This window comes from Nilaparvata lugens, chromosome X, assembly GCF_014356525.2.
Source record: "Nilaparvata lugens isolate BPH chromosome X, ASM1435652v1, whole genome shotgun sequence".
Classification (NCBI taxonomy): domain Eukaryota; kingdom Metazoa; phylum Arthropoda; class Insecta; order Hemiptera; family Delphacidae; genus Nilaparvata; species Nilaparvata lugens.
The window spans coordinates 46,283,732-46,300,048 of NC_052518.1; the positions used below are offsets into that span (position 1 = coordinate 46,283,732).

Consider the following 16,317-nt stretch of genomic DNA (forward strand, 5'->3'; position numbering starts at 1 on the left):
ACACAACATATTCCCAAAGTTTCATGCCGTTATGTCAAGTATTTTTCAAGTCATAGGGAACAAACAGACATTCATTATATATATATATATATATATATATATATATATATATCACATAACAGAAGACACTTTGAAGTTTGTAATATAAATTAAAACAGGAGACACGATATAAATAGATTGAAAACACTTAAAGACTTACATTAGAAATGGTGGAAATTCCGGAAATTTCCCTAAAAAAAATTGTCCCTAGGAAAATTGTGTTTGACGCATCATCACGTCTGAACTACTATTTTTTCAGACCTTCACTACTGACTTTTCAGATGGTTATAGTAGGCCTATAATTCTCGTAATTCCGAAAATTTCCCCCATTTCTAATGTAAGTTTTGAAGTATTTTCAATCTATTTATATCGTGTCTCCTGTTTTAATTTATAATATATATATATATATATATAATATATATATATATATATATATATATATATATATATATATTATATATATGTCTAGCATGTTTGAAGAATATTTGTGCAGAGTTTTAAGTCTGTAGGCCAATTAGTTTGAGCCGTAGTGTGATTTTACATGAACATTTTCAAAAAATGCCCTCTCCTGGACCCCTCTCTGCTCCTGTCCTGGTCGGATTTTTTCTGCATAGATCTGATTTTTCTTCGTAGCTGAGCAAATAAGTTGAAAAGTGAGCGGTTAAAAAGTACAAAATTTTTGGGGGGCCCCAGCTCCCTCAGGGGGGCAAATTTCTGAAAATCCTTTCTTAGTGGATGTTTTGAGGCTATCATAAACAATTGTGCAAAATTTCAAGTTTGTAGGCTCAGTAGTTTGGGCTGTGGTGTGATTTCAGTCTGTCGGGACTTAGCCTTTTATAAATATAGAGGTTAAAACATAGAAATGCAAACATAGAATTGAATAGGAATTTCCACTTTAAAGATTATAGACGGCTTGACCATATCAATATGAGAAAACGCGATTAGTAAGTGCCAATTTTACGTGTTTATAGTTTATTCTCAATATCTGAACGTATAGGTTAGCTAACCTTCATTTTGAACGACTGAATGTCAATTGCCCAATATGAGTCTACAATCACACTGGTTGACCACAAATTTACGATGTTATTTGTGCACCTAATACCCAAAGACTCAAGTGCAACCTGTTTTCTTCAAGGAGCCACAATTCTGAGTATGTATTTTTTCCAAAAAGTTAAATGAGACTTTTATGGTAGATGGAGGAAGAATTAGTTTAATATGCATGCATTATAGACCTACTATCAGCTATAATAATATTATTTCTAATATTATCGTTCATGGGATTAGATGAATAGATTGATGGGTATTATTGACTTAAATTTTTGTAAGATAGGTGGATAGGTTGATGATTGGTGCATCCCACAACCAGTGTGTGAACAATCACAAGGAATCTATAGTAGATTTAGTGTAGACAAAGATAACTTTGTTTCTGAAGAGAATTTGTAACATTATAGCATTACTTGGGATTACAAATGTTCTACAGTAAATCCCATTAGGGAGTTTGCACGATATCGTCTCACTTAATCGATTTGCATTGAATGAAGAACAGAACATACGACTCCAAATGGAGTCCACATGGAATCCCATGTCAGATGTCAACTCTCGATTTACTTCAGATAGAGCAACAATAATACCAACATACGACTCCAAATGGTCACACTTATTTTAATAGACGATCCCATGTCAGATGTCAACTCTCGATTTACTTCAGATAGAGCCACAATAATACCATCTCAGAAAACATAATCTTGAAAAGTTATTTAATTCAAATGAGTTCATAGGAAACCAGTTTTCCATTAATTAAATAATGCACTCCACTGATCTGGACAACGATGAGTTGAATTTCATTCCAATTCAATCAAGTGTTCTCATCTGAAAGATGACTCAAGCATGGAAACGTGAATGACATTTTGAAAATTGTTCCAAAATTAAAAGAAAATCTCAAATTCAATTCATTATTTTTCCAGCTACAAGTTCTTATTCGAAAGAGTTAGATTCTATCTTATTTCTATTCACTTGCACGTTATCGTCTCACTTAATCTATTTGCATTGAATGAAGAACAGAACATACGTCACCAGCAATAGACAATATACTCATCTTTTTCTCTTTCAATGACCTTGAATTATTCTCAATGATTTCATAGGCCATACAACATGACCTTACCCATAAATCAATAGAAATCCTCCTCGACAATCAACATAGTGTTGTAATGAAAAAAAATGTGATTTTGAGAGAAAAGTCAGAAGTGAAGCTCGGATAGTCATGGGAACAGCATCGAATAATGTTATTCAACCAGCAGGAACCCGTGCTTCGCAAGGATCTATTTTCAAACTTGATAATCTGAAAACTTGACGTAATGAAATTTTGAAGAATTGAAAATAGGCCTATAACCATTCTTGGTTAATTAAGAATGTAGCCTATATGCAAAATTTCAAGTTAATTAGTCCAGTAGTTCAGACGTGATGATGCGTCAAACATAATTTTCCTATCCCAACTCTTTATTTTATTATAGATATGGTTAACGACTGCAAGAGATAGGAGTGTGGAACAGAATAGTTGTGAAACTATGATAGCGCCAGAAGTGTCTCAAACAAAATAGTAGGTACTACATGAACTGTTTGAAAGTGATTTGAAGAAAAAATGTTAAAACAACAGAACTGAAAGTTGTCAACCTCATCATTCTACCTCCATTTAGAAATATATTTTTCAATACAGTCCACTGAAGAAATATATTTTTCAATACAGTATAGAATTAGTTGAAGCCTATAAGCTTTTGAATTTAAAGATATAACTCGCGGGATAGAGGTTTATCAAAGATAACATCCTCAGTAGACAGGATATTTGCTAGTTACATGATAATGGGAGTAACGTATCCGTAATTATTTAAAAAATTTGGAACGTTGTAGAAGTGATGTTTTATGAGTTTTTCATCGATGATTGTGTCGCGCATGTTGGCAGTCTGGTGAGGCAGCTGCCTGTGTTGGATGAACGATGAAGGAAGAGAAGAAGAAAAGGGAGACGGATGACAACAAAAGAGACATCGATCCTCTTCACATGCAGGCAAGCGAAAACCAGTTTATAGCTGCTGGTGTCAAAGACCAGCAGTGTTTCAACATAATATTCGTTGTAAGAGAAGATAAGGGATGAGCACTGAGCAGCCAGGCTTAGTTGAGGCGGCAACAGCAAAAACTCTAAAGAGTGTAGCCATAAAAAAACATCGCTAGCTGCATCTGTGATCTGTGATAGCCCTTCTTTCATCCATAGCCCAACTTTTCAAAAAGGTCCTAGTGTTTGCCTCAAACACATTGTAATTCCACACGCTCCGTTAGTACTTGAATTTCGCCACTCATGTCAATATATTAATCAGACCAGTCTCTAATGAAGTAATATTCATTACTCACTATAAATTTGTAAATAAGTGTATTTTTGTTTGTTTATAGGTATCGACTGTAGCAAAAACATACAAAGGTGAAAGTTGTTAGCAAATATGTGCGAATTATATCATTGGACGAGACACTCAGATGCATACATTTCCTGACACAAATCAAATATATAAGCGTGACAGTTTATACAAAATTATATTTTGAAATTTGCCATAATTGTCAATTTGACTACTAGTAGTTCGGAGAACAGTGGAACTCGCTACACTCACTAACATCACTACTCACACACTTAGAGTATGATGATATATGCAATAGGATCGGTGGAAGAAGCTGAGAAATAGAAGCTCTATACACTTTTGAGCTAGGATGCACGGTTGAAGAGATGAAAAAATGAAACTAAATTTGGGACTGAAAGAATTATCGAATTATAAAAAAATCAAAAATTTCAACATGTGATGTATGAAATAAGACCGCCTTGGAACGCTGGAAAATAAAAGTATCCTACACTTTTGAGCTAGGATGCACGGTTAAAGAGATAAGAAATCTTAGAAAATAAACTTGAAATTTTTGACTGGGGGGAACAAATTATCGAATTCTAAATTTTTTGAAATTTTCAACATCTGATATATGAAATAAGATCACCTTGGAGCGCTGAAGAATAAAGGTCCTCTACACTTGTGAGCTCGGAAGCACAGTTGAAAAGATAAAAATCTGAAACTTGAATTGGAACTTGGAGAAAAAATTCTAATTACAAAAATTGAAAAAATTTGTACATGTGATACCAGAAATAATACCGCTTTGAAGCGCTGAGAAGAATGAGCCCAATTTGAACCTGATCCGATAAAGTATTGAAAAGTTAGATTGATCTTTAGGGTAAAATTTCCGAATAAAGGGTCGCCTTGAAACGGGGATGAATTAAAAAAATTTAAATACATACGTTTCTGCAACTTGTTTCAAAGTACTTGTATACCAAATTCTATCCAAATCGGTTCATAACTGCGACTGCAACTGCGGTACAAACAAACAGACAAATGCCGATTGACTTGAACCATAAAATTCGCTTCGCTCATTTATACTATTACTACAGAATTAGTAATAATCATTAAAATGCCTCAAACTGTCATGAAAACGGTGAGCTTCCAATTACTAAATTTCAAAGAACGCTAAGCCAGAAAACCACGCTTCTGACTGTCGTGTTAGATAAACTTAATTTTTTTTAATATTACTCGCTGAACATATGTTGCAACTTCATTCATCCTATCGAATCGATCATCAACTAAAAGAGTAAGCAACATAATCTCCGAATGAAATCGATCTACCTTTCAATACTCATTCAACAAAGATAAAATCCGTAACAGCTGAAGATCATATTATTGCACTCTGTTTTTATTGGGAGAGTATATGAAGAAACGTTCCCTTCAGTCCATTTCCGCTATCAATGAAGGATATATATATATATATATATATATATATATATAGCGTACAACCTACAAATTGTGTAAAAACATTTCTTCATCATAACTCAAGTAAGAATATCAAACAATTGAAGATAATTTAGTACTTTTTAATCAAGTTACTGATGCACTGTACTTGAACAGCTTCATTATATCTAACAGACCTAAAATATGAATAACTAAGTCTTCAATGTATTTATAAATACTTGTAGATCAGCTGATCATTGAATCAAGTTTTAGTGGAGCTACGATATTCATGATTTACTCTGATGGGGCAAGCCTCGTATGGTGCCGATCGATTCATATTTACTGAAAAGTAAAAAGGTTTCGAGTTGGTACGAATTACATAACACATAAATAGATGAGCTTATAATCAGAAGTTGATAAAGCGACAGCAATCAGTCTAATATGGTCTGTGGCCCTGATGGCCTTTTTCTAGCTATCGACCCAATAAAAATTCAATATTGCTCGGCAATGATGCTATTTGGGCTAAATGGGCGCAGGCTCTGATCAAAGGTTGACTTTCAAATGCACATCAAGTCCAGCATTCTCAACTCGTGTCTACTTTTATAGCTTACTGATAAATAATCACATCAGGAAATACTTCAATATTCATATAACTAACTATAAATGCTCACACATAATATGTGTAACATTATTTGTTATATGTTTAAATGTGAGAGATATCAAATCTTTGAATTTAAATTTTATAATGATCGGAAAAAGAGTTGAATAAGCCTACTCTGTTTATATTTAACAAGGAATTTTCATTTGATATTGTTTGGTCACAATTTGCTACCTAGGCAACAAAGGTACTATCAGTCGTGCTACTATCTGATTGTGGCTACAATGACTATGAAAGCCTATTCAATCAATGTAAGTCATTATTGTGACTCATTAGTGAATAGAAATAAGAATTACGTTTATATTTGATGAGGAACAAAATCAATTTTCGATTGAGTAGAACCTCACTGTAGAAGAGATGAATGTTGTAACTATAAATTATCTTGAATTTTTCCACTAAAAAAATATATCTTTGTTACCATTTAATTGGGAAATGTTCAATTATTTGAACAATATTTCGTTTGAGATCTTTTCTCTTCACGCTTAAGAGTTGATGAAGAAGGATATCTATTTGTATTTCTCTCAAAATAGAAATATATTAGTTAAAGCTCCACCGATTCATATAGTACATCACATTATTGCTAGGTCCCTAGGCCTTTATTATGTTATGATCATGATCATCATCTTGTTTTACCATCGATATGCATCTTATAATCTTATCTTCATGTCGTGGAATTTTCCTATTCTTACTTTCATGACTATAATTTTATGGATTATATTTGTTATTGGAAAATGAACCAAAAAAATATAATATGACAAAATACATACTCTGAATGAATTGGAATCATAAATTAATTTCATTATGTTCAATATATATCACCACCCTCTTCCATTGCTAGGTTGCGTTAAATCATCACATGTAATCTTTCTGAGAATTTCCTGTTCATAAGGATAAGCTAAAAGTCTTTTAATAAGTTTTGATTCTTTTGAAGTAGAACCGATTTCAGAACCCCAACTGAAGAAAGGGAGAAGTTGGAAACACTGCTTTGAAACATGGTCTCTCCTCAGCAAAGCAGAAAGCAGAAAGCCTTCTCGAGTCAAGAACCCTGCTTTTGATCATTCATGAAATCAGAGTGTCACTTTTGCACAAGCTGCAAAAATTTGATAAAGCTATCCTATTGCATCTACAGTGATTATATCTGCTTCGATAACTTGCAGCGAAAAGAGTGGGAGGCCCCTATTTTTGAGGGACGGAAAATATTTCGACATATTTTTATTAATTCCAAAAATGTGTGAGAGAAAACTGCAACATAGCTTTTTTCAGATTTCCTACTGACATCATTCATTTACACATTCATCTAATTTCCATTTCTAATTTTTCAATTTAATTTATTTCTCTTATCTACTCTTTAATACTGTAATAGACAACTTTATAACGGTCGAAGTCGCTTCTTATTTCATAGGCTCTGTAGGTTTCGGTGAAAATAGACTCCAGTAAGTCATCAGTTGATTCCTGTTCTCGTTCTCGTGTGCATTTTGTATTAGGGGATGGATACTAAATTGTTATCATGATCTTTCATGGAACAAATGGTAAAACGATTTATTTCCTTTAGTTTTTTTTCAATTAAATTCATCATTTCACATTATCAACATTTCTCTGTGTATGTCTGTCTGTCTCTCTCTCTCTTTCACACACACAATCTTTTCTTCTCTGTGACTATCACAATAGTAATTAATAATTCCATTATAATTCCTGCAGTGAATCTTTTATGTAGGTCATTGTAATGAAAACTCTTTAGTTTTATTATCTTATTTTATTACTAAATCTGTTGCAAGTTCTCCAGTTCCTGCTTCACAGTGATGACCAGATAGGATTAATTTATATTGTTTCGCAGATCAATTCAAAAACTCCTACATTGTTCTGCACATAACGATGATTTTGCATGCAGAAAACCAAATTACTGTCTGCATGTCACTCCGAAATCTTTCTTAGTGAAAGTTGATGGTTCAAAAGTCTAACTACTTTCATTCGTGGAAAAAAAATCAAAAACTCAAAAAATCAAACCTCTGATTGTTCAGTTGGATAAACTGCTTTCAACCTTTGATTAGCTCCTGCCGGCAGAGTAGTTGGCTCGATACCCACGAAGTAAATCGTTGTTTGCTCCTGACATTGTTTGACCATTACCTAAGATGAAATGAAAAGTTTATACGGACATTATCCACTGTAGAAAAAGATAAAAGCTAGTTTCCAAAAAACCATAACATAATCAGTAAGTAACCAATTTGGATGCAGGTAACCAAGTATGTCATAGATAACTGAGAAATCTTAACATACTAATATAACATGGAAGCCTCGACAAACATTCCTTCTGGAGAAAAAGCTCTTTTTCTCATGCAGTTTGATTATTATATTATTATAGTCATGGGGAAAGGGGAATTGATATAATTCATAATGTTCTTTGTGGATAGCAGAAGATATTCGAATGGATGCTGTCTTATTGATGTGTGGCAACATCTCTGCTACACAGGTTAGTTGAATGAGGATTGAGGAGATCCGTCTGATTGAAAGTGATTGATGAGGTTGAGGGGGCGCCCCACATGGGCAAGGGGTGAGGGGAGCCCTCACAAGGAGATGTATTTGTGCCAAAATGGCTGCTTGCTTGCTTGCTGTGGCAGTCACCCCACAATGTGCAATGCACTTTCGCACGCCCATTCACCTATCTACGCTCCCCTTCCCCCCGCCAAGCGGTGGCGGCCATATTTAATAGTTACAATAGGATGAGTGTTATGTTGTCGATGTCCACCCCACTGCGCGGCCTCATGCTTTTTATGCCCCGCTCTGCTCTGAGAACCCTAAAAAAGGATTACTACGACGACAAAAATCCCAACAGAATTAATTGTGCTTCCAATTGATTGGCAGTGCCTCGTCCGTCAAATTAATTACTAATTAGCTTGAGGTCGGACTCTCCACTCTCTCGCTTGAATCTCAATAAATTGCTTGCGCTTATTAAGATTGATATAATGATGTCAACAGCATCAGTGCCCAAATATTATACTACGATCAAAGCAAGCACACTGCTCTTGATGTCAATCCTTCCATCTCTCTCCAAACTTCTGTTGTATTTTCTCAAATAACTAGGCCTATAGACATCTCGTTTCAATGTGGTGAAAATGAAAAGAATGGAGAGACTTCTTCGTAATAGAATCACTTCAACGACGCCCAATTAGTATTCAAATAATAATTTGAATAGTCATGGAGAATTTTCAAAACTAGATTATACTTTCGAGCCTTGTAAAGCACATTTTTTCAAATTGGATGATATTTTTAATCGAGGTGGTTATATCCAAGGTTTTACGTATGAAATTTCTACTTGTTCACATAATTTGAGTGTAGTAGGATGCTATTAGGAAAAACACGCTTATTTTGCACACTCATTTTGCTATTGTAATTGATCAGACACATACCAATAAGAATTCATCCTACAATATTTACATTATAGATAATTAATAATTATTTTATGTAAGGAAAGCATTGGCATTAACCAGTATGAGCGAACCGTCGTAAATGAGGGGATATTAGAACTGTGAAATTCAGCGTTATGTAATTTAGATATGTTTCCAATATTTCTTCATCATGTCAATATTGTACAAGTTGTTGTATTAACATATTATTTGCCAAACTTCATATGATCTTTTTTTGTATGGCGCTACAGCTCATGATGAACATTGGCATCTACAACTATCAACCTCCACGCATCTCCATCGTTGACTATGCCTCTCCATCCACTCACTTAAAAAAAAACTCATAACATTATTCACCTCATCCAGCCATCTTTTTATGGATCTCCCTCTTTTTCTCCTATTGTAGAGTTTTAGCCGCATCTCAATTTAAGGGATTCTGCTCGCAGTCATCCTCTCCACATCACTCAACCACCTGATTCTTTGAGCTTTTATAAATCGAACCATGTTCTGTCTGGGCCATTACTTTTCCGGAGTACTCTTCTTTCAAATATATGGAGTTTGTTCTTATCCTTTTCTATCATTGTCCAAGTCTCTGAGCCATAGGTCACGACAGGGCGTACCAAGATGAAGTATAATTTCATTTTACTAATCAGATGGCTCCTGAATAAGCTTGTATTTGTGTAAAATGCTATATTTCCAGTTTGAGTTCGTATCCGTTTACAGATGGGCTTCATGTACATAGTTACTGCGATTTTGTTGTTATCATCAACTGTATGTTACCCCAAACGAATGAGAAACTTTTGAATGTCATCTGTGAATTATTTAGTTTTTGCAAGAGTTATTATATTTTTTGTTACCAATTTTTTGCTAATTTCCTGTTATTGCTATTGTTATTTTATCCTGCTGTGAAGGATTTCGAATGCTAACAAATTTTTTCTTTTTATTACATATACAGTTTGTTATTTTGGTGAAAAAATGAGAATTCGAATTACAGTGGACTTGTGTACTGCAACAATCACTAGGGTTGATTGATGTATCTCAACGTGCTCACTCGCTCAGGCTAAGCTGGCATGAAAGCAATAAAATTCCTTTTTAAAAGACAATTACTGTCTTGCCATCAGGCCCCAGTACATGGCTCATCTGATAAGAGACCTATTATATTTCTAGACTAAACCGATATCACACTATTATGTTGATGGTAGATCATTGATCATCATTATATTGATGCCATCAACGAGATAGTCTACTGGTGTGAGTAGGGGTTGGGGTTGGGGGACAGGCGGGTTTCGGTGGTTATGCAGGGTGGTTATGCAGGGGTATTATATGAGGGGTGACACGAGTTTAAGGTGAGGGTCCTTTTACCTCAATAAAACCAGTATTATTATAATACTTTGTCTAGTAGGGTACAAGCCATGACTCATTTGATCAGCTCAGTAGCCTACAGGCCTCAAACTAGGCAATACTGACTACTAGACAAAACAATGGCAATGGCATCAATGGCATTTAACGACAGTTGTTTTAACCTACTGCGTTCAGAGTTCTACTTTCAAGCAATCTAAAGGGAATGAATCCTGAAGTTCAAAATGTCACGATTAATTCAACAATAATCAATATAATCTATTATGAATGATTGATGTAGGAACAGTAAAAGTGGAGTCTTCTATTAATATTAATGATTGATTCTGATTCAAAAAATAACTCCAATAATTGAGCAAATCAAAATTGGCTCCTGTCAATAACATCCAAAGGCTTCTACAAATCGTTCAAATAGCAATTGAATGACTCAATCATTTGATGACCTGGCTTTGAACTGTAGCTAACATTTTTGATAGCTTGGACATGAACTTCTTACTACGTTTAACATGTTTGAACGTGGTTTGAATATAGTTTAAAATTGAATAGGTTGGATATGAATAAATTAAATTAATAGTCATTGTATAATAATAAAGCTCTATACACATGTTCTGCCTTTTTAAAATGAGTTGAAGAAGTTGAGATTTACCATTATTGCTATACTTGTGAAAAGACCATGTATCATTGTAATTGGCACATATTATGATGAATGAATAGTATGTAAGTGTAATAATTGGATAAAAGTTGCGTTGCGTTGCGTTGAGTGGCCTCTAGTCTCTAGTCAAGTGTTTCTTTTCCACAGGCAAATGTTTCCTCAGATGAAGTTTCGCGTATCTGGTTTGGATGCTAAAGCGAAATACATTCTTCTGTTGGACATTGTAGCATCCGATGACTACAGATACAAGTTTCATAACAGGTAGTTAACATTTGCTGTCACCTTATTTCAGTAGCGTTCACCTCATTTTAGTTTGGTTCTTGTTTGTTTTGTTCCTAGGCGCATGTTTCCCGCCTACAAAGTGCGGGTTATGGGGCTTGACAAAAAGGCCAAATACATCCTGCTTATGGACATCGTTGCAGCTGACGACTGCCGGTACAAGTTCCATAACAGGTATACACCCACAACGCCACACGCTTCTATTTGGCCTTTTTGCGTGCTGCACTCCTCTACTGCATGTCCGTCCAAACAAAAACTCTAATCGTCAACCAAATGCATGTCTCTGGCTTTTCTTATTGTTTATTATTTCTTCTGTATTCATGATTACAATAATTATAAGAATTAAATATGAAATATGTAAAAAACTCGAGAAATAAGAACCAATTCTTCAAATTGGCATTCACGCTAATACATCAGCTTCAAACATGTAATTATTTTTTTAATAATCTGTGATCAATATTAACTTGTGAAATCACAATATCACATTACTTTGTCTACAATATCACGCCTTCAAATCTTATTTTAATATTGAAGAGACATTACTGTGATTATTTCAGATCAAATGTGTAAATTTTTGGATGAATGTATCTACCTCATCCCAATGCCTATAGTCTGCATTGGATATTGGTTGACGATTCAAGTTTTTAATAAGTTGTACGGTGAGTGGAGGATCTTATTAACCCAATAATCACGCATGCTCTTCAACCCTCCATCAACTTATGAATTATTTTTTACAATAATTGCTGTATATTAGAATTGTGATCTGTTTTGAAATTTGACAATTATTCAAAAATATTCATAGATTAGTTTAACCATCTTTTTAATTTTGAATGATGGATGCAATGAATCATTTTTATGCACTTAGTTTCAGATTTATTTGCTACTTTTTATGAATTCGTGATAGATAAAGTAAATACACTCTAAAGCTCATTTCACATGGACGATATGCTGCTCTACAGATTTTTCGAGTCGACTGCTCACTTTCCTATGAAATTGAGTAGCTTAGTAGATTTGTATGTTGACTGCATGTATCCATCCGATTGTTGAATAACAAGAAACTGATTCAAGTGGGCTTTGCGACTGCGACTTCCGCAAACGTCTGTTACTATGGAGAGGATGCGTGACGTTACGAATTTCTGTCTATTTGTATTGAAACTTTTGGTAGATGAATTTAATTCGATTTGAAACGTAATACTTCGATAATGATGTGGAATGAGTTTGAGTGTCGTTGATATTGACGATTCTTCATGTAAAACGTAGGTAAAAAACAACATTGATTCCCAGCAAACAATTAGAGCGTTCGTTACTAGAGTATACTTAAAGCTTTATTTATTTATTAGGTTACCACAAACACTACAATGATCGGAGAAGAAAAACAGGCTATTGTCCAAAACTACTTCAATTTCCTGATTTAGTTTCAAATTGTCCAAATATTATACATAGGTTATGTCCATTTCAATTTTCTACACCAAATCATAATCTGAGAATACAGAGTAGAATAAAACAAACAATTTTAAATCTTACTTTCGTAAAAACATGGAACAAACAACAAATTCACAAAAAAAAGAATAAAACCACTTAAATTTTGAGCTCGAAAATTTCACGTCCACCTCAGCTGCTTTAAGTCCTCATCTCTCAACATCTCCTGTCTCATCAGGTACAAGCCTAGAGCTCATTTGTGAAATCCACTGGAGCATGAAGAGCATCCTCAGGAGAAAGAGACTTTTTCAAATATTAGTTGATTCTTGAAAATCGTTCATAGATGGAAAGATCACGTTATAAACCACTAAATGGTGTTTGATCCAAGACTGTTGGAGAAATCTGAAGGTTAAGAGATTAATTACGTCATCGGCTAAGGGTGTCTATCGCCTAACTCTAATTTTGGCCAAAATTACCTTTTCGGAAAAATATTATATGTTCTAAAAACTAGGATAAGTCCCTTGAGAAGTCTCCCTTTTTATTCATTTGCAAAGAGTGAGTGAAGATTGCTTAGACTAGATTCAATGCTAAACTGCCAATTGACTCAAAAACAAGTGGCGGAACCTTTTTTCATGAGATAATGCACAAAAGAGGCTCAAGAGTATGCTTATCAAATCAAAATAAGGTCATGTGATGTAGGTTAGTACAAACTACTTACTTTGTAAAAATACCAATCAATAAATAATTGCATATGAATTTTTAATTCATGACATTAGAGGTAATTCATGACATAATTCGTGACAGTAGAGGTAAAAATAAGAAAAAAGTTCATATAAACATATATCCATAAACGCTTCATTAGCGAGCTATACAGAGTGAAAGATTTCGCCCGGAATTCAGTTCCTCTGGTGAAATACACCGATGCTTAATTGTTTGGCGACTAGTTTTTGAGAAACTTATGCTGGATTCATATGGAAAAATATCTGAAAAATTGAATAAAACTAGTCTGGAAGCTGTAGTGTGAGTAGTTTTTGAGAAAAAAGTTGAAATATGCAAAAAATCTAAGTAGAAAAACACAGACTCCTACGTTTGATGCCCAATAACTTTCTTTAATGACCAGTAAACAAATAATTCCTCGCAATAAAAATTGTAGAGAATTCAATTCTGAAAAGAATGATGTAAGCTGTGTAAACTAAATTCAAATAAAAGTTGGATGAAATGTATTCTTATGTAGTACATTACACCACAAAAATTTGCTGTTTTATGAGGAGAGAACTAATAACTCATAGTTTGTAGCTGATTGCAAATAAAACATGGATTTCAATAACAGCTGTTCCAAAACAGCTGATTTATTATGTTTCAAATAAGAAAATATTTAAAAGAAATTGTAAGCTGAAAATTATTTTCAGAAATATTTTAGCTCACTGTTGAACAAAAAAAAACAAACTGTAAGTTAGGCCTACTGTAACCGCTCTGTGTTTTTTGTTTGATCTATTAACCAGTTATTTGTAAATTCTTCGCTTTTGTGTTAAGTGTTAAGTTTTCAAAAAATGGCAGGTAATCTTAGACATTATTCATACTCCGAATTAGCTGACATGCATTTAATGTATGGAATGGGACACTACTGTAATAGTACTGAAGCAAGACGTTTGTATCAAGAGAACTTTCCTAACCGAGTATGTTCAAGTTCAAGGTTTTTTGCCACTATTCATCAAAGTCTGTCTGAAACAGATTCTTTGATATCCAAAGAGCACATTTATGCAGGCAGACCCCGATCTACTATTACTGTTGAGTTAGATTAACAAGTTCTTAATGATTTTTATGAACATCCAGAGAAGAGCACGAGAGAACTGTCAGTGCAGTTTAATGTCAATCAATCTATCATTTGGAGGATACTAAAATAGCAACAATTATATCCATACCACCTCCAGAAAGTTCATACTCTATTTCCACGAGACTATATTCCCCGTGCTGGTATTTGCCGATGGTTTTTAGTAAAACTTGTTTACCCAAACTTTTTAACAACCGTTTTATTTACCGACGAGGCACACTTTACAAGAACAGCTATCGTTAACGTCCACAACCAACATATTTGGGCAGCTGAGAATCCTCATGCCATCAATCCTAATCTTCCACAACATCAGTTTTCAGTAAACATTTGGGCAGGAATCATAGGAGATCATCTACTTCTGTTCGAGCTTCCTCCCAGGCTTAATGGCATGATCTACTAGTCTTTTGGTATAAGTTTAATGTCATTTAGATATGCTACTTTCATATAAAAAAAAACTTTTCATAAAAAACCGAATATTTTATTTGCAATCAGCTACAACTTATGAGTTATTAGTTCTCTCCTCATAAAACAGCAAATTTTTGTGGTGTAATGTACTACATAAGAATACATTTCATCCAACTTTTATTTGAATTTAGTTCATACAGCTTACATCAATCTTTTCAGAATTGAATTCTCTACAATTTTTATTGCGAGGAATTATTTGTTTACTGGTCATTAAAGAAAGTTATTGGGCATCAAACGTAGAAGTCTGTGTTTTTCTACTTAGATTTTTTTGCATATTTCAACTTTATTCTCAAAAACTACTCACACTACAGCTTCCAGACTAGTTTTATTCAATTTTTCAGATATTTTTCCATATGAATCCAGCATAAGTTTCTCAAAAACTAGTCGCCAAACAATAAGGCATCGGTGTATTTCACCAGAGGAACTGAATTCCGGGCGAAATCTTTCACTCTGTATAGCTCGCTAATGAAGCGTTTATGGATATATGTTTATATGAACTTTTTTCTTATTTTTACCTCTACTGTCACGTATTGAATTATTTTACCATAATTATGAATCATCCTGTATATTATAAATATTCAAATTCGATTTTCAGAGTAAGATAGAACTTCTAACCTAAACTTCCTAAGTCGATGACAACAAGCATTGTTGACGTTGACAATCAGATTGGCCGAATTTCAATTGTGCTAAAACAGCTGATCAAAAAAATTTTCATTATTTGTGTTTATTATTCAATAATTAGAACATTATTTATAATAAAATCATCTTATTGTCATTTGAAAAAGTAAAAAAGTATACACTCAACCTCCCACATGATTGAACATAATCTTTCAGGTTATTCAGACAAATCAGAATAAAAAATAAAAATACTTGGACACTTCAGATCACCTCAGATTTGCTAGAGCTATGACCTTCCACTTTAGCTTTCGGAAGTGCTTAATGAACAATTATTCTCATATATACATATTTATACATTTATATTGTTTATTTTTCTGTGTGGCGAAAAATAGCGTTCGCACCATGGGCAAAAATGTTTTTCCGGTTCTCAATCTTTTCTAGTCCTCCGCCTACGGCCTCGGACTTGAAAACCGATTTCGAGCCGGAAAAGTCTCATTTTCGGCCCTAGGTGCGAAATATACTATTTCCTACAATTGCTCGTGAGACACTTCTTTACGTACTGAAAACTCATCGTAAAATAGCTGATTTTAAATCGCTACGCATGCGCAGTACGGTTTTTATTTTACCGCTCGCTATGCATAAGTGTAGGCAGTAGGCAGTAGGTACTTTATGTCAGGATTGCCATAGTTACAAAATTGTTCATCAGAAATAGCGACTATTGCAGATTTTTTTAAAATATATAATAATAGTTTTATAATTCAGTTAAAAATGTCAATCTAAGGTCTAGTAGTAAAATG

At 33.9% G+C, this 16,317-nt stretch overlaps 1 protein-coding gene across 8 annotated transcripts in view; it reads left to right on the forward strand.

The window, feature by feature from the left end:
* LOC111045216 (optomotor-blind protein) overlaps window positions 1-16,317 on the forward strand; it is a 128,698-nt gene that overhangs the window by 51,790 nt on the left and 60,591 nt on the right. For 5 of the 8 annotated variants that reach the window (XM_022330566.2, XM_039441226.1, XM_039441223.1 and 2 more), the window contains exon 2: window positions 11,248-11,361. In XM_022330566.2, coding sequence (XP_022186258.2) covers window positions 11,248-11,361 — 114 coding nt within the window. Of the gene's footprint in view, window positions 1-11,055; window positions 11,170-11,247; window positions 11,362-16,317 lie in introns of all 8 variants that reach the window. The other 3 variants (XM_022330564.2, XM_039441225.1, XM_039441227.1) reach the window with 1 other exon arrangement.